We start from the raw sequence: 19,928 nt of genomic DNA on the forward strand, positions 1-19,928 counted from the left end.
TTTTCACAGGTGTTCATGTATGTCCAAACATCAAATGGTACATATTAAATATGTGAAGTTCTTTATAAATATCAGTTATAACTCAATAAATCTAAAAAAACCAAGCAAACTACAAAAGCATAATCTTGTTAGTTAAGAACCTTCAAGTTCAGTGAGAAATAAGTTTTGTTCCCCACTAAATAAGAAAAAAGTAATGAAACCAGTTTTTCTAACAGGAAAAAGAGTTTACTAGTTTTTCTAACAGGGAGAAGGCAATGGCACCCCACTCCAGTACTCTTGCCTGGAAAATCCCATGGAAGGAGGAGCCTGGTGGGCTACAGTCCATGGGTTTGCTAAGAGTTGGACACAACTGAGCGACATCACTTTCACTTTTCACTTCCATGCATTGGAGAAGGAAATGGTAACCCACTCCAGTGTTCTTGCCTAGAGAATCCCAGGGACAGGGGAGCCTGGTGGGCTGCCGTCTATGGAGTCGCAGAGTTGGACACGACTAAAGCGACTTAGCAGCATCGGTAGTTTTTCTAACAGCACAGAATTTGCTAGGATTTATGGTGTCTGTTGGGATCTGTATTAGAAGGCTTTATTTAGCAGAATAAAGGTGTTTTTTACTTATTTCATAATTTTAATTTATTTACTGTTTATTAGTAAATGAAATTCTAAAAGAATAATGATCTGATGCAGATTTTAAGTTTGTATTTTGTGTGTTTACCAACACAAGTAATTGAATCACTGCTAATTTCAGTCTGGTTTCATTGGAATTAATTTTTAAAATTATGAAGAGAGGCTTAGCAAAAATTATTCACAAGTAAATAGCAATAAACATGTTTAGCCACTTCACGCCAATAATGAGAGTTTGCTTTATTTTTTAAAGTTAATTCGTAATGGTGTTGGTGTCCTGTTCTTTACTCCATTTCAGTGCTTTAGCTTGTAACTTTTTTTTTGTAATTCAGTTCTGTAGCTCAGTCATGTCCGACTCTTTGTGACCCCATGAACCACAGCACACCAGGCCTCCCTGTCCATCATCAACTCCCGGAGTTTACCCAAACTCATGTCCGTTGAATCGGTGATGCCATACAACCATCTCATCCTCTGTCATCCCCTTCTTCTGCCTTCAGTCTTTCCCAGAATCAAGGTCTTTTCAAATGAGTCAGTTCTTCGCATCAGGTGGCCAAAGTATTAGAGTTTCAGCTTCAACATCAGTCCTTCCAAATGAATATTCAGGACGGATTTCCTTTAGGATGGACTGGTTGGATCTCCTTTCAGTCCAAGGGACTCTGAAGAGTCTTCTCCAACACCACATTTCAAAAGCATCAATTCTTCGGCGCTCAGCTTTCTTTATAGTCTAACTCTACTACTGGAAAAACCATAGCCTTGATGAGACGGACCTTTGTTAGCAAAGTAAAGTCTCTGCTTTTTAATTGGAGACACCTATTTATTGTCTTCTCGAAGAAGGCAGTGGCACCCCACTCTGGTACTCCTGCCTGGAGAATCCCATGGACGGAGGAGCCTGGTGGGCCGTAGTCCATGGGGTCACTAAGAGTCAGACAAGACTGAGTGACTTCACTTTCACTTCTCACTTTCATACATTGGAGAAGGAAATGGCAATCCACTCCAGTGTTCTTGTCTGGAGAATCCCAGGGACGGCAGAGCCTGGTGGGCTGCCGTCTATGGGGTCGCACAGAGTCGGGCACGACTGAAGTGACTTAGCAGCAGTAGCATTTATTGTCCTCTATATGCTAGGTCCTGATAGTTGGGCAGCACAGCTACAGCGGGCATAAATTATTGGTCACTGCTACGGGAATGAGGATAAAAAAACGCGTGGTTTCCACCTCCTTTCTGACATTTTAACAGAGTGTGTTGACTGTACTTGACTTTGAGGTTTTTGGCAACACGAAAATGGCAGAGGAAACGGAATGAGCATATCAGTTTTGTTGACTCCTTCATCCTAGATCTCTTTGTAAATGTATTGGGTTAGCCGAAAAGTTCATTTGGATTTCCCCTAAGGTGTAATATATAATATGAAAAACCAGAAGAACTTTTTGGCCAACTCAGTAGTTTGTGTGGAGCCCTTACCTGTCTTAGTATATTCCATTTTCTATGCTGTACAGTCTTGTACAAGGTATTAACCTTTCTAAACCTCAGTTTCTTCATCTGTAAAATGGAGAAGATAAGAACCTTTACCTCCTAGTGTTGGTTTGATGTTTAAGTATATAAAGCATGTTTAAGTATCTAGCATATGGCAAGAGCCCTGTGTTTATTTTTGTCTTTGAATGTACTTATTTGCAGTTATTTTGCAGAAGAACTAGGAAAAAATTGAAGTGCTGCTGATGTTCATGTAACAGGAATCTCTTACTAAAAACTTGAGAAATAGAATGCTGTTTGTGTGTAAGCAGATAGGAAGAACATGATTTTTTAATATTGACATTTGTTTTGTTTTAATAGGTATCAACAGATGTTGCATACCAACTTGGTCTACCTTGCTACAATAGCAGATTCTAATCAGAACATGCAGTCTCTCTTACCAGCAGTAAGTACCTTTAAAATAGTGGGAAGTGTAGATAATATTTGTGGAATTCTGTACAGAAGGACCGATTTTTGTTGAGTGATTCTGAGATTTGCTTAGGAATCCTTCCCTCCTCTGAGAACATGAAGATATTCGTTTACATGATCTATTAGCTTTAATCTTTTGCCTTCATATTTAATTTGAATTAATTCATCTAGAATTGATTGGCTGCCCAAGGAAGTTGCATCTATCCATCTATTCATTCACCCATCCACCTACCTATTTATTCATTTATTTTGATGTGTAATCACACAAATTATTTAGGAACAGATCTGTAATATTTTAAAGCAGATCCCTGTCCATCATGTATGTAATTTAATATGCATCTCTAGTAGATAAGGACTGATATCCCATGTAACAAACTTAGCCAGAATCTCTTAATGTCTTATAATAATCAGGATGTTTTCAGTTTTCCCCAGTTATATAAAAATAATTTGAATGTTTTGCTGGTTGTTTGCCACAGAATTCAAACAAGGCCTACTCTTTGCTTTGGTTGATCTGTGTCTTAGGTCTTTCTTAACCTGTATCAGTTTCTTTCATTCTCCATTTACTTACTGAAGAAAGAGGGTCATTTTTTTGTAGAATTTCTCACATTCTGGATTTGGCTGCTTGTAGCCTCATGATCCTTTAACATGTTCCTCCATCTCATTTTTATTTCCTTTAAATTGGTATTTTCTAGATGGAGAGGCTCGACTATAATTAGATTTATTTTATGTTGAATATTTCATTGATTGCACCATGTAAGTGTTGCTGTTGTATCTCGTTGGGAGGAACATATTCTGTTGTCCCATTTTTAGTGATGTTAAGGTTGATCAGTGCTCACAGTTGATACCGGTTCCACCAGACCATTATAAAGTTCCTCATCTACCTTTCAGTTGATGGGTTTATCAGTCATTGGTGCTCGTTGGTTGGGTCCGTTGTTTCTTAGGATCTAAGAATGATAAATTTCTCATTTTACAGTTCCTCCTGCATTGTACTTCTTCTAAAAAGGAAAATTTCAGCAAATATTTGGTTATCTTGAAATAGAGTTCCTGTAGGAAAGTCGTGATAAAGTCTTGATTCTATTCTTTATCAATTTTTTAATCAATTCATCAGTTTTCAGAATAACAAGTTGGTCTGCAGCACCTTGCAAAGGATGACCAAGGATTTTGTCTTTGTTTTTATTATTATCTGAACGTACACATTTCTATATTTTTAATGTGTTTAAATCCATTGAGACACTGTGATGCTCAAGTTTTCTCACCTTTGGTCGGTGGGAATCCCTTCCTTTGGCGTCCTATGTCCTGCTGACATGATTCCAGTATTCTTGTAGAGCTTATTTGCTTTAGAATTTGTGAGAGAGATAAGACTGACTATATTTCTGCCCCAGAAGTATTCTGCCCCAGCTGTTTTTTCAGCTAGCCTTTTTTTCTGTGGGAGTTGATATTTAGAGACCACAATTTGGACGTTTGGGGCATTTGTTACTAAGTTTGAGTTTGGTTGTTGTTCAGTCACTAAGTTGTGCCTGACTCTTTGCGACCCCCTGCAGCCCACCAGGCTTTCTTGTCCTTCACTATGTCGGAGTTTGCTCAAACTCATGTCCATTGAATTGGTGATGCCATCCAACCATCTCATCCTCTGTCGCCCCCTTCTCCTCCTGCCCTCAGTCTTTCCCAGCATCAGGGTCTTTTCCAATGAGTTGGCTCCTTGCATCAGGTGGCCAAAATATTGGAGCTTCAGCATCAGTCCTTCCATTGAATGTTTGGAGCATTTTCAGTGGACAGAGGTAGTAAGCATGTTTTTTCTTTTTAAAAATAAAGAAAATATTAGTGATATTTTTCGTCTCAGGAAAGGTTTTTTTTTAAACTTAGCTTTAATTTTGTATATTAATGTCTCTTCTTTTTCTAAAAATCTTGATGGCAACTTTATAGTCACTTGTTTACTTTGTACTACTATGTATGTAACATAATTTCAATATAGCAATATCAGGGTTGCCACTAACAATAATAGGCTTGTTCTTAAGATATATCTCACTAAGGGTATATAATGAATAAATTTTGTTTTGAATCTGAAATAATGTGATTTTTTTACCATAATCTTGATTACCAGCTAGTATGAGGAATAGGTTTGATTTTGTTTGTTTCCAGGTAGATAATTCTCTCACAGCATTATCGGGAAAACAAAGCAAAACATCTTTTCTCTACTTCTGTCATGACACCTGTATCATATATCAAATGCCCATATACCTGGGGGTCTGTGTCTTATTTCTTCTGTTCCATTGGCTGGTTTTGATGATTTCCTCTGTCCTGTCACACTTGTCATAGTCAAGACTTGTAATAAGTCTTGATGTATATTAGAGAGGTTCTTTACTTCTTCCTTATGTTCCTTTTTTTTCCCCAAGACTATCCTGGGTACTGGTCCTTTGCATTTCCTTATATACTTAAACTTGTCAGTGTGTTCACTATAACTGCATTATGATTTTCACTGAGATGACTTTGACTGTCAATCAGTTTGGGGAGAATTGATGTCTCTGCAATACTGAGTCTTTCAAATCATGGTCATTGTATATATTTTGATTTATTTAGCCCTTTACTCCCTGTCAATGAAGTTTTGTGATTTTCCTGGAGAGGATTTACACACTTCTCTTTGGATCTATTGCTAAGTACGTTGTCTTTTTAAGGCAATTTTAAAATGGAATCTTTGTGCTTTTTTGTTTTATTTTGTAACTGTGATTGCTGTTTACAAAGAAACGCAATTGGTTTTGAATCCCATAGTCTTGTTCAATTCTTATCTCTAACAGTTTTTCTGGGGATACTTTGTTTTCTCTATTCACCGATGTATCATTTGTGAATAATGAGTTTTGTTCTTTTCTTGCCAGTCCTTAGACCTTTTATTTATTTCTTTTGCCTTACTTCTCTGGCTAGGACCTCCAGTAAGTTCCTGAGTAGAAGTGCGGACAGAGGACATCTTAATCTTGTTCCTGATCACAAAGGGAAAGCGAAAGCTTTCACTGTTTAACCATTCCCTGTGATGTTCCTTGTAGTTTTTTGGTAGATACCTTGAATCAGATTAAGGAAGTTCCCTTCTGTTTCTTTTGTGCCAAGAGTTTATATATTGAATGGATGTTAAATTTTATTAAATACTTTTATTGCATCTAATGAGAAGATCATAGTTTTCTCTTTAATCTGTTTACTTTATTAATTATTTATTTACAGATTAATAACTTAATCTATTATTTCTCTTTAATCTGATTTACTTCTTATTGTTCAGTCTTGAATTTTTTAGTAATTAACCTACTTTTTCACGACCTACTTGGTCACAGTCTTAAAAAAATTGCAGTTTGTTGAATTTTTGATCATGATTTTTATGTGTGTTGATGAGTGTAATTGCCTTTTAGCTTTCCTTTCTTATAATGCCTTTGTCTCTCTTTTGTTTTGAGGTTATGCTGGCTTTATAAAATGAGCTGCAGAATTTTCCCACTTTTTTTTATCTGGAAGAATTTGCATAATATAGCTATTTCCTAGATGATTGGTATAATTCTTTAGAAAAGCCATCTGGATCTGGAGTTTTCTTTGTGAGAAGACTTTTATTTACCTGCTCAATTTCTTTATGGTTATAGGACAGTTTATGCATTTCTATATTTTATGAGATACCTATTTCAGTAAATTGTGCTTTTTAGCATTTTATCTAAAATTTCAAATTTATTGATAATAAAGTTTGTAGAATAATCCTAACATCTGTTAGGGTTTTGTAGAATTTTCCTAACATCTATAGGATCTGTAGTGATAGTTTCTTTTTTTAAATCCTCATTGTAGTTTATTTGTGCCTTCTCGTTAAAAATCTTTTTTAATCACGGTTGCCAAGTATTTATTGTATTTTTTCTCTTAATCTTTTTAAAGAATCAGCGTTTGTCTTTGATCTTTCCCTGTTGCATCATTTCTCAAACTCTGTTCTCAGAACTGCATTATATGTAAACATTACTGAACACTCTGAGGAGTTTCATATGTTATATATATGATGTATTTATTTTATTTTACTTATTATACTACTATTCATTTAAAATGAACGGTACTAAACTCATTGCATGTTAATATAAATAAGATTCTTTAAAAAAGAAAAAACTATGTTTTTGAGAACTAATTTAGTGAGGTAAATGATACTGTTTAATAATCTTGCAAATTTCATTTGAATGTTTGGCTTAATAGAAAACATCTGTATTTTCATATTTACTTCTGAATTCGATCTAGCATAATATGTTTTGGTTGAAGTAGAAGAAAACCCAGTCCCACACAAATAGGAAGTTTATAAAGGGAAGAATATTTTTAGCCTTTTCAGATTGTTGTGAATAATCTGGTAGTATAGCACATCTCAGCAAGTGTTGTTTTTTTTTAAAGGTTGGTTGCAGTCTGGAATCTGAAATTTTATCAGTACATTTATCTTATTCCGGTACCTTAAAGTTCATTGGTCTCTCTTGCACTTTTGGAGGATCTTTTACTTATGCATGATTTCAGAACATCATGATTTGCTCATTTGGAAAATAATAAATTCACTTAGTTCTGCACAGTTTCTAAATACTGATATGTTTCAGTATGTGATACCAAAAACCACATTTGTTGAAATCACCACCAGTCTTATCAGAAAAGTCTCTTATATATTGGGATGCTGTCAAGCTCAAGATAGAAAATATGTTTGCCAAATTCCCATTTCTTCCTTGAAAAGTCAAGGCTCATTGGCAATGTGATCTTTGGCAACAAGTACTGCCAGTTGTTTTCCAGGCTCACTGTGTCCAGTTTTGAGGAAATGTCTGCCTGGATAAGTGTAATTTGTCTAGAAATTGTTCTTTGAAGTAAAGTTGGTGTTCCATGAAGGGAAGTGAAAGTGTTAGTCGCTCAGTCGTGTCTGACTCTTTGTGACCCCATGGACTGTAACTGGCCACCCTCCTCTGTCCATGAATTCTCCAGTCAAGAATACTAGAGTGGGTTGCCATTCCCTTTCCCAGGGGATCTTCCCAACCCAGAAATAGAACCTGGATCTCCTGTGTTGCAGGCAGATTCTTTACCATGTGAGCCACAGATGTTTCATGAAAAAACGAACCCCAGTATTCCATGAAAACAGTGCCTAAATCAGCAAGCAGCTCAGTCACAAAGTGTTTTCATTTCACTTTGATTTGTGGCAGATATGTTTATTATTTTCTCATTTTGTCATCACATGGAGAATTGAATAAATGAATAATTTTTACTGCTTTATCAAGGACATTCTTAAGTGAAACAGACTTTCTCTTACTGCCAGTCTGTGATAGTCAATAATACAATGATTTAAGTAGAGTTTGATGCCTTGATATAAGGCTGCATCTGTTATGTCCACTTTTGCTGTTGCACCCTGATGTTATAAATATCAACACAGCCTAAAAGGCAAACATCATCTTAGTACTATTATGGAAATAGTTTTCACCTTTCGGATTCCCTAAAAGAATTCTTGAGAACCAGACTTTGTGACATTACTCTTTTGTCTGTTTTTGGCTATGGCTCGTTTCTGATCTTACTTATTGTTTCATTTTATTGTCTTTCACTGTATCTTGCTGTTCTTTTTCTGAGTTTTAAGATGAATGCTCGCTTCCTCAGTTTTAATCCTTCCATACTCATTTATGCATTTGAGGGCATAAATTTCTGTCCAGTTCTTTGGTGTAGCATATTCATATTTATTCAGTTCCACATATTTTATAATTTCCATTGTTATTTCTTCTTTATACATGGGTTGGTAAATATATTTCTTAGTTTGCAAGCAGGGAGATTTTATTGTTTCTTTTTCTTAATGGTTTCTGACTTCATTGCATTGTGGGTAGTTAACACTTCATATGATTTCAGTTCTTGGGAATTCTTTGAGATTTGTTTTATGGTCCAACATACGGTCAGTTTTTATAAAAGTTCCATGTATTCGTTAGCCCCTCAGTGCAGAGTCCTATATATGTTGACTGTTTCAAGTATTAACTTGTTTCAAACAAGTTAATCTTGTTTGAATCTTCTATTAATGACTGATTTTTTTTTTCGTGATGTTTCATTTTTGTGTTTGTTCTATCAGCTACTGAGAGGTGTATGTTTAAAATGTCCAAGTATAGTTATAGATTGACTGTTTTCCCTCGTACAGTTTTAAGATTTTATCACACCGAGGCACTGTTAGTGGGTGCTTATATGTTTAGAAATGTTACAGCTTTCTGATTCTTTGTAACATGTGTTGTTATGAAGTATTCCTCCTTGTAGCTAATTATGCTTTTGGTCTTAATATCTACTTGTCTGGTTTTTGTGTAGCTCAGTCTGCTTTCTTTAGCATTTTCATGTTGTATCTGCCTTTCCATTTCTTTGTGCTAGAGATACCTGTTTTATGAATAATATGTAAACTTTAAAAAAAAATCCAATCTAACAATCTTTGTTATTTACTTGAAACATTAAATCCATTTATAGTGAACGTAATTGTTCATATATCTGAGTTTAAACCTGCTGCTGCTGCTAAGTCGCTTCAGTCGTGCGACCCCATAGACAGCAGCCAACCAGGCTCCCCCGTCCCTGGGATTCTCCAGGCAAGAACACTGGAGTGGGTTGCCATTTCCTTCTCCAATGCATGAAAGTGAAAAGTGAAAATCAAGTCGCTCTGTCGTGTCCGACTCTTTGCGACCCCATGGACTGCAGCCTCCCAGGCTCCTCCACCCATGGGATTTTCCAGGCAAGAGTACTGGAGTGGGGTGCCATTGCCTTCTCTGGAGTTTAAACCTACCATCATATAAACCTACCATACAAACACTTTGTGTTTGTCTCATCTGTTTATATTCCTTTTTACTGTTCTTTCTGTCTGGATAATTTTTTTATTATTCCTTTTACTTTATGCTCGTTTTTATATACTTACATGCTTACTCTTCTTTTACTATATAGGTTACTATACAGTTAATTCAAGAACCCTCAGATACTGTATTTCTATTCATTTTCTCAATGACTTATCTGTTGTTACACATTTTAAATCTGTGACTATTTACTCACAAGTGATAATTACTTTTTGTAAAGTTAGTATTCATTAGCATTATCATTGTTGCCAATTTTGATGCTTTTCATTCCTCCCTTCATTTTCAGCCTTTTCTCTCAGATCATTTCTTTTTTTCCTTCCAAAAGAACATATTTGAACATTTCCTTTTAGCACTGGTTTGGTGGTGGCACATACCTTCAGGTCTCTTTTTTTTGTATATGTGATCTGAAATTTTTTTTTTTTTTACTATCATTCTTATAAGATGCTTTTGCCAGGGACAGATTTTAGGTTGGCATATGAGTACATTAAATTAATAATGCTGTTGTTTTCTCATCTTTATCTATCGACAGCTGTGTTGATGTAAATGTTTTTATTCTGAAGGCAGTTTGACTGTGTTGAAGAGTTTTGCTTTGTCTAGAGGTTTTTGCAGTTTTAGTGTGATCTCTCTAGGTATTATATTTATCTATTTTCTTTTTATTTATCCTGCTTGGTGTTTTGTTGAGATTTCTGAAGTCTGTGGATTGAAATCTTTGATCAGTTTTGGGAAATTCTCAACCAGCTTTCTGTCCTGCCTGTTGTGCCCACAGCAAATGTAGCCCCAGATTTGGGCCCATGTCTCTGCATTTTTTTCTTCTGGAGCTTGGCCTGTGCATTTTTAATTGCTTTGTCTGTTCTTCTATGTCATGAAAAATATTTTTCAAATATTTTCTCCAGCTTTTTTGTTGTCTACCGGGGAGGATTTGAATGACCTCCTTTGCCATCACCCTATGTGATTCCTTTAAGTATTAGAATAGAATTCTGTCTGCTATCCATAGTATATTAATTATTTTTATGGCTTCTCAGATATGCCTGTTTCACTGGAGAGAGAACACACTTGCAGAAGGACTGCTAAGTACTGGGTTCTTTGAGTACTGTATTTCATCCTCAGAATTCTTTAAAATATTGGTCCCATTTCATGGTTGAAGAAACTGAGTCTCAGGATGATTCGGGTGTCTTGGTAAGTGGTAGCATGACCCTTGAACCCACGCCTTACTGAAAGCGGTTCATGCATTAAATCAGTCAGTCATGTTACTACTAGGATGGAATGGAAATAAAAGTTTGATCCCTTTGCTCTTAAGTTTGTGTATCAGGGTAGGAGTTGGCTAGATTTTTCTAGAGCTTGAATCGAATCTAAATTTTACAACCTGCAGTGACTTGATTGTTCTGTTGTGTTGTTAGGTAAATGAATGCCTTAATCACTTTTATTTCTTTTTTGTCTAGCATTGTTCTTGTCCTTAGGTGTTAAGTTTGTAAAGAACATGTTAAATGAATGAGTCTGCTTATAGTTTGGGGACTATACTGTGGATTTAAGATGTAGGCCAAGAATTTCACTTATTGTCACCATGGTGGCCTATGGTGATGTTTTTCTTTGCTCCTGTTCTAGTACACCTGAAAGATATAACACTTTTCTGATCATGTTCTTGTCAAAACAGTAACACATTACAGGATTCTCAAGTCAGGGCATTGAGTGTGGAGAGGGGACATTCTCCCCCAGGCTGTTACCAGAATCCTGTGGGTGGCTGGGGAGTGAGCAGTGTGCACAGTGTTCTCAGGTGATCCTGTTACTCCTTCCAAATCCCTTTGGCCCAACCAGGGGAGAGTCTCTGTAACTTATGATACTGTGCAATTCTGAATTTTGTCAGTTTGTCTTGATTTGAAATACTGTCTTCATAGAATATGGAAATATCTTAAAGTCTTCAATTCAGTCACTCGGTCGTGTCCGACTCTTTGCGACCCCGTGAATCGCAGCACGCCAGGCCTCCCTGTCCATCACCAACTCCCGGAGTTCACTCAAACTCATGTCCATCGAGTAGGTGATGCCATCCAGCCATCTCATCCTCTGTCATCCCCTTCTTCTCCTGCCCCCAATTCCTCCCAGCATCAGGTTCTTTTCCAATGAGTCAACTCTTCACACGAGGTGGCCAAAGTATTGGAGTTTCAGCTTTAGCATCAGTCCTTCTGATGAACACCCAGAACTGATCTCCTTTAGGATGGACTGGTTGGATCTCCTTGCAGTCCAAGGGACTCTCAAGAGTCTTCTCCAACACCACAGGTCAAAGCATCCATTCTTTGGCATTCAGCTTTCTTCACAGTCCAACTCTCACATCCATCCATGACCACAGGAAAAACCGTAGCCTTGACTAGACGGACCTTTGTTGGCAAACCTTTGTTGTCTCTGCTTTTGAATATGCTGTCTACGTTGGTCATAACTTTTCTTCCAAGGAGTAAGTGTCTTTTTATTTTATGGCTGCAATCACCATCTGCAGTGATTTTGGAGCCCAACAAAATAAAGTCTGACACCGTTTCCACTGTTTCCCCATCTATTTCCCATGAAGTGATGGGACCAGATGCCATGATCTTCGTTTTCTGAATGTTGAGCTTTAAGTCAACTTTTTCACTCTCCTCTTTCACTTTCATCAAGAGGCTTTTTAGTTCCTCTTCACTTTTTGCCATAAGGGTGGTGTCATCTGCATATCTGAGGTTATAGATATTTCTGCTGGCAATCTTGATTCCACTTGTGCTTCTTCCAGCCCAGCGTTTCTCATGATGTACTCTGCATATAAGTTAAATAAGCAGGGTGACAATATACAGCCTTGACATACTCCTTTTCCTAATTGGAACCAGTCTGTTGTTCCATGTCCAGTTCTAACTGTTGCTTCCTGACCTGCATATAGGTTTCTCAAGAGGCAGGTCAGGTGGTCTGTATTCTCATCTCTTTCAGAATTTTCCACAGTTTATTGTGATCCACACAGTCAAGGACTTTGGCATAGTCAATAAAGCAGATATAGATGTTTTTCTGGAACTCTCTTGCTTTTTCCATGATCCAGCGGATGTTGGCAATTTGATCTCTGGTTCCTCTGCCTTTTTAAAACCAGCTTGAACATCTGGAAGTTCATAGTTCACATATTGCTGAAGCCTGGCTTGGAGAATTTTGAGCATTACTTTACTAGCGTCTGAGATGAGTGCAGTTGTGCAGTAGTTTGAGCACTCTTTGGCATTGCCTTTCTTTGGGATCAGAATGAAAACTGACCTTTTCCAGTCCTGTGTCCACTGCTGAGTTTTCCAAATTTGCTGGCATATTGAGTGCAGTACTTTCACAGCATCATCTTTCAGGATTTGAAATAGCTCAACTGGAATTCCATCACCTCCACTAGCTTTGTTCGTAGTGATGCTTTCTAAGGCCCGCTTGACTTCACATTCCAGGATGTCTGGCTCTAGGTCAGTGATCACACCATCGTGATTATCTGGGTTGTGAAGATCTTTTTTGTACAGTTCTTCTGTGTATTCTTGCCACCTCGTCTTAATATCTTCTGCTTCTGTTAGGTCCATACCATTTCTGTCCTTTATCGAGCCCATCTTTGCATGAAATGTTTCCTTGGTATCTCTGATTTTCTTGAAGAGATCTCTTCCCATTCTGTTGTTTTCCTCTATTTCTTTGCATTGATCGCTGAGGAAGGCTTTCTTATCTCTCCTTGCTATTCTTTGGAATTCTGTATTTAGATGCTTATATCTTTCCTTTTCTCCTTTCCTTTTTGCTTCTCTTCTTTTCACAGCTATTTGTAAGGCCTCCCCAGACAGCCATTTTGCTTTTTTGCGTTTCTTTTCCATGGGGATGGTCTTGATCCCTGTCTCCTGTACAATTTCACGAACCTCTGTCCATAGGCACTCTATCTATCTATCAGATCTAGTCCCTTAAATCTATTTCTCACTTCCACTGTATAATCATAAGGGATTTGACATCCCTTATTCTCTCTAGCTTTTATGGAGAACGCAACAGTGTTGGTTCATAGCACGCATCTTGAGATTTAGTTACTCATTTCTCTTGTCCATCCTCGGGAAAGTAGTAATTATTGAGAAGCCAGTGTGGTAAAATGTAGCTTACCATAGAAATTCAATATGCTACCGTAGAATTTTCTGGCTCAGAATTTACTAGTCCATTCTCACCTGTTGCTCAGTTATACACTTTACTGAATTTTTTGCAATTTTTAATAATAGCATTTATATTTTTCCCTATAGATCAAATAGGACAGTAAAAATTATTATTGTTTGTATTCAAGGCAGATATTATTTTACCATCACCTAGTTAAGAACTATCACATAGGAAAGACAGATTTCGTTACAAACCTACCGTTATTTCAGATTCATTTAACACAGAGGCACTATTTTACATATTTTGCTAAAGAATATAGATAGATATTGCCATTTATGTACTTTGAAATAAAAATTTTCCGTCTTAATACTGGTCAAAGTTTTATTTGAAGTCTGTTTGTGACCAATTTTCATTTTAAAAAATGAATATTTTGAAGCTTGTTTGAAAAGCAACATTAGCAAAGGAGGAAGAGTTTTAGAGAAACTAGAAATAAATCGATCCTCATAGTAAGGGGAACAACAGAGAGTTGGACCAATAAAGAAAAGCTGGGCTAGAGAGGGGAAAAATCAGCTGCAAGGGAAGCAGTTGGATTAGAGATGAAATAGGAAGAACGGTGAATTTGGGAAAACTGAAATAGCAGAATACATATCACCAATTGGCAAAAAGGGATAGAATATACTAGTTACTAACTGTAGAGTGAGAAATTTTGACCCTGAAAAAAGACTGTATGTTTTGGGGTGATTTTACTCAAGTTTTCCAGATTGAAGTTTTTCACTTTTTTTAACTGGTTGTAGGAATTGGAAATGTGCCCATTCTTATATGTAAGCTCAACTCTCAGTTTTTAATCACCCCCCCAAAGAGGGATTATGTGTTTATAGTAATATTTCATGTATCTGAAACTAGGCCAGATCTAGCAAGCCTCTTCTGTTTGAATGAAAGTCAAGAATTAAAAGACCAGGAATAAATGGAAAAAGACCTAAAAGGAGAAAGACGACTTATAAAGCCAGTGTATTAACCATTAGGCATTGTACTCCTTAGTCTGGGTCCTGGGTATTCTTTTCTTGTTTCAAATGCATTGTAAGTTTCTAACAGAAACTATTCTTAATTTTATATATGTTTTACCAGTTTGATTTTTCAATTTTAAGCCCATAATCAGAAAGCAGCAAATCACAAATCAGAACTCAGAAGAATGTAGTCTGTGGTCAGGCTTATTTAAAAGCAGTATGCCTGACATCTGAGGTGACATTGAAAAAGCCCAAATATTTATACAAAGTTGGCATTGTTCAAAGTGCACACTATTCTGAATCCATTTAGTATGTGTATATAGGGTTCTGTCTACCTTATGATGTTGGAGGCATCACTGGAATATTGGTTTTCAGAGTTGGTATTTACTGTCTACAACAACAGTGGGCTTCCCTGGTGGCTCAGATGGTAAAGACTCTGACTGCAATGCAGGAGACCTGGGTTCAATACTTGGGTCAGGAAGATCCCCTGGAGAAGAGCATGGCAACACACTCCAGTATTCTTGCTTGGAGAATCCCATGGACAGAGGAGCCTAGTGGGCTGTATAGTCCATGGGGTCTCAAAGAGCTGGACATGGCTGAGCAACTTTCACTTTCCATTGATCTTTATCAATCACTAACCATTGATTTAGGAAAGAGTTATGAGAGAACAGTTTAAATTTTAAAAAGCTTTTATCTATTGATTTAATTTTTCTTTGGGAAGAACTTGGGGAGAAAATAGTCTTTTTTTATTGTGGCATTTCATTTTGAAGACATACAGTCTGGAAATATTTCTACAGAATTAAAGTTTTAGAGCTGGAAGGAACTTGGATAATCATATAGTCTAGTGTTTCTTTACCTTGGCTGCACATTTTAAAAGCTTTTCAGTTGATTCTATTGTATAACTAGGAATTGAGGATTTTATATTGCTATATATTTTGAATGGGATATCCAATGACGTTTGAGGATATGTAAAGCTTTGGAAAAATATGATTCCTTTTTCTGTAGTATCTACCTTCATTTGATGTATACCGTGACCATTTTACAATATGAGAATTTACAGTTACTCTATGAATCTATTACATGGAGGACTAAATAAAACACTTCAGGGTGTCCAGTATGTAGGAGGTACTCAGCAAATATTGATGGTGATGAAAATGAAGGTAGTATGCAATTGGAACGGACACATAGAAAGAGAATGCAGATTTGGGAGTGTTTGAAAGAAGATTGGCTAGATTCAGTTACTGAACACATATGCAGGATAAGGGAAGGAGTTTGGAGACTTCACTGATACTCACGCCCTTCACTGAGTTTGAGTGTGTGTGCATTTAATTTTAAAAGAAGGCTGAAAGTTGATTGGAATTGCTTGTCTTGGCTTTGCACTTAATTCACTATGAGCATTGAGTTTTAAAAAGAATCTCTAATTTAACCAGGTAATGTTAGGTATTAAAGATAATTTTTGTTTAATCTATTTTCTGTACAAAAAAAGAAAAGTCTTAAATTATTACTAAAAATCAGCTTAGAAAAAGTAGCCTTACACTTTATATGTTGTTTTTTTATTTCCTAAATTGCATTTTTGGAGGATGCACACTTGATAGTCTGAGTTAGCGTTGAGCACTCAATTAGCCTTTCCTTAGACAAGTGTCAGTAAAAACGGTCATATATTTGTCTTCAGGTCAGTGACCGTGTTGGCAGAGCACTCATTGGTTAAGATGTTTCACTGACTCAAGTTTGATATTATAGGATTTGCTGTTTACAAAATTAGCTGTTTGCAGGTGTGATCCAAGTGAAGTGAAGGAACACATGGTTAGAGCTGTGGAACATTTTAAAGGTTAGCAAGGTCTGTTTCATTTATAAATTTTAGCTTAATTTTTAGCACAGGTAATAATACTTTGATGTTGTTAGAACATTAAGGATTGCAAAAAGCAATACAAAACCCATCTCCAACTTGTCTTCTTGCTGTGTTTTATGCAAATAAAAGCCAATGTAAATACATACTTTCCCCTTCTTTTCTATGCAGGTAGAACCTTGCAGTACACACTGTCCTATTTTATATTAGTTTTTTTTTTTTTTAACGAAAGCGTTTAAAATTTTATTTAGATTTATGGTACGGACTTTTCTTCAATATTGGCATCTTTTCAGAGTGTTTCAGAATGTTTTAAGTGTTTGATGAACATGATCATGTTTATTTGGTCAGTGTGATGATGGTGAAGCTTGTGTTAACTTCTGTGAGTTTTCTTTGTTTACTTTTCTAGTTACTCAGCTCCCTATTTTTACCTGCCCATGAAATGCTGATGATCTATCCTTGAACATTTTTTTTTTTTTTTTTTTTTTTACTATACACACCCATTCTGGGAGATTTCACTCACATTCCTGGTTTTTTATATTCTTGACTTGAAGATCCCCCTCTGTATTCTTGGGCTTCTCTTGTGGCTCAGCTGGTAAAGAATCCGCCTGCAATGCGGGAGACCTGGGTTCGATCCCTGGGTTAGGAAGATCCCCTGGAGAAGGGAAAGGCTACCCACTCCAGTATTCTGGCCTGGAGAATTCCTTGGACTGTACAGTCCATGGGGTCAAAAAGAGTCAGACACAGCTGAGCGACTTTCACTTTCACTTTTCTCCATATTCTTGGTTCCCAAATAGTATCTTCTTGCCCGGGTGTGCACCGTGAATCTAGCTTCCATTTGGCATACCCAGTTTGAATATTCCTCACCACATGATGTGGGCAAAACTCATCTCTCTCAAGTTTCCTCTGTTCCCTGCTGTTAAAGGGGAAAAAAGTGCACAGCCTGCATTTTCGTATTTCCTGTCTCAAGTGAGTAGTATAAACACTGAGTTCTTTACTGAGAAACAGTGATCATCTCAGACTACGCGCTTTTCTTTCACCAGCCACAGCTGTCTTCTTTCTCTTCTACCTTAATAAGTGCTGCAAAATAAAAGGTGTCTAATTAAGACATTTTGGTATTAAAAACAGAGCAAGACAGCAGGTGAAACGGTCTTCTGAAATGTCTATCTGTATTTTATATGCCAGAGCATTCTATAAATGAAATTAAAGACAACAGTAATTCTGCAGTATAATTATATGCTATTTTAGAAGTATGTATATTTCAAGTACATTTGAAACAGAAGTGATTAGTTCTTCTATTGAGGATTAGAGAAGGTTTCATAAAGGAGGTAACCATGCATTTCATAGAGAATTAATTTATGGGAACACATTTCTCTACGCTAATACAGGGAGCATTTTGTCAACACTGTTGCCTATCTTGTCTTTTCAGACTGCTAGGAAAAATCATGATAGGTATTTGCTGGATAGCATGAATGAGGAACTGAGGAGACCTTCCTAAACTGTTTCAGATTTGTGTAAAACTCATTTTGGGAGACTGGTTTTAGGACTAGGAAGTAAGACAAATAATGATATGGATGGGGCTTTTGTATCCACTCTTGGTTGATTCATCAAGACTCTTGTGTGTGTCTAAGGATCATCTCTTTATCAGTTTTTGGAAGTATTTATATGTGTATATGTGTCTATATGTAAAATATATGTAGCCTGTTTTAAATAATTTCCTTTTAATCTGTTTCTTTATGTCACTTGATTGCCTCCTTTGGGGAATTATTTTAGTGACAGTTAAACTAATGATATTTATACAGGTCAAAGATTATTAAACTAAAGTTTGTATTTTTCAGTTTTTTAAAATATTCTAAAGAAATAGTGAAGATATAGTCAGAATTATTTTTAGTTTTATAGTAAATTGTTTAAATTTGATGGCCTCTTAATTTTTTCCCTAAGTATTAGATGCCTGCTGTGTGTTAGGCAATAGTTAATTACTTTACCAAAACACAAATACTCCTGCTCTTTTGGATTTTATGTTGTACCAAGCAAGGCAGGCGTGATAAATAATTAAATCATGTTGCCTGTTAGGAGATAGAAAGAGCTAAGGAAAGGCAAACAAATAGGAGAGGAAGAGGTGTATTAGAAATACTGGAAGCTGGGATGGAGTTTATAATATGAAATTAGAGTGGTCAGGGTAGACCTCTTGGAGAAGGTGAAGTCTGAGCTAAGACCTGAGAAAGTGTTTTAGGCAGAGGAAACAAGCAGTGGGAAGCTCCTGAAGTGAGACTGTGCCTGGCTTGTTCAAGGGACAATGGGAAGGTTGTTGTGGCTGGAACAGAATAAGGTAAGGAAGATGTGTGAACAGAGCCTAATAGCAGGCTGTTGTAAGGACTTTGTTTTTCTCTCTGAAACCAGAAGCTCATGGAGGATTTTGAGCCAGAGAGTGGATTGATGTTTAACAAGTTCATTCTGATTACTTTGTGGAGAATTTACTATATTGATGTTTAACAAGTTCATTCTGATTACTTTGTGGAGAATTTACCATGGAGGAGCGTGGGTCGAAGCAGGGAGTCCTCAAGGAGGCTTTTGCAGTAATCATGAGCATACGTGGTGATGGTGGCTTGTACTAGGGTGGTAGCAGAGGAGTTGGTAGTAGAAGTCAAATTGTGGGTTTGTTTTGAAGGTACAGCCCAAAGGATATGTTGAAAGTTGGATGTAGGAGGCAGTATGTAAGAAGAGGTGTAAAGGATGCCCCTGTTGGTTTTCAGCAGAGCAAATGGATGATGAAATTGCCATCAGCTGATAGATAGTGTTGGATAAAGGGATTTGAGGCTGAGGCTGAGATGTCAGGGACTCAGTGTTGTAGATTTTAAGTTTGAGTGTCTAATAGATTTCCAAATGGAGGTGTGGAGTTGAGTAGGCAATTTTGACAATCAAAAATCATGATCCCACCAGGCTCCTCTGTCCATGGGCATTCTCCAGGTAAGAATACTGGAGTGTATTGCCATTCTCTCTCCCCTGCGGGGATCTTCCCAACCCAGGGATCAAACTCAGGTCTCCTGCGTTACAGGTGGATTCTTTACCTGAACCACCAGGGAAACCCCAGTTTTTCGTAACAATTATTTATTGAGTACCTCTATTTGATAGTTCAGATGGTAAAGAATATGCCCACATTGCCAGAGACCGAGGTTGGATCCCTGGGTCGGGAAGATAAGGAAATGGCAACCCGCTCCAGTATTCTTGCCTGGAGAATCCCGTGGAAAGAGGAGCCTGTCGGGCTACAGTCCATAGGGTTGCAAAGAGTCGGACACGACTGAGCAATTAACATTTCACTTCTATTTGATACTAGATGATTCGGGGCTACATTGATAAGCAAATATAATTATGGGCTCAGTCCTTACAGAAATTAACATATAGTGTGGTAGACAGATGTTAATTAAGTAACTATGCAAACATTTTTAGTAACAGTTGCAAATGCTTTGAAGGAAGGGCATCTAGGACTAAGGGGGCAGATAATGGGGCCTGATGACCCTGAGGGTAAGGGAAGGCTTTCTTGAGAAAATGATGTTTGAGCTATAATTTATATAGAATAAAATTCATTCATTTAAATTGTATAGGTGGATGAATTTTGAC

The 19,928-nt window shown here is 37.0% G+C and overlaps 1 protein-coding gene across 4 annotated transcripts in view; it reads left to right on the forward strand.

Moving 5' to 3' along the window:
* SS18 (SS18, nBAF chromatin remodeling complex subunit) overlaps nt 1–19,928 on the forward strand; it is a 76,557-nt gene that overhangs the window by 10,763 nt on the left and 45,866 nt on the right. For all 4 annotated transcript variants that reach the window (XM_027525525.1, XM_027525526.1, XM_027525527.1 and 1 more), the window contains exon 3: nt 2,443–2,527. In XM_027525525.1, coding sequence (XP_027381326.1) covers nt 2,443–2,527 — 85 coding nt within the window. The remainder of the gene's footprint in view (nt 1–2,442; nt 2,528–19,928) is intronic.

The sequence above is a fragment of the Bos indicus x Bos taurus genome, chromosome 24, assembly GCF_003369695.1.
Source record: "Bos indicus x Bos taurus breed Angus x Brahman F1 hybrid chromosome 24, Bos_hybrid_MaternalHap_v2.0, whole genome shotgun sequence".
Lineage (NCBI taxonomy): Eukaryota > Metazoa > Chordata > Mammalia > Artiodactyla > Bovidae > Bos > Bos indicus x Bos taurus.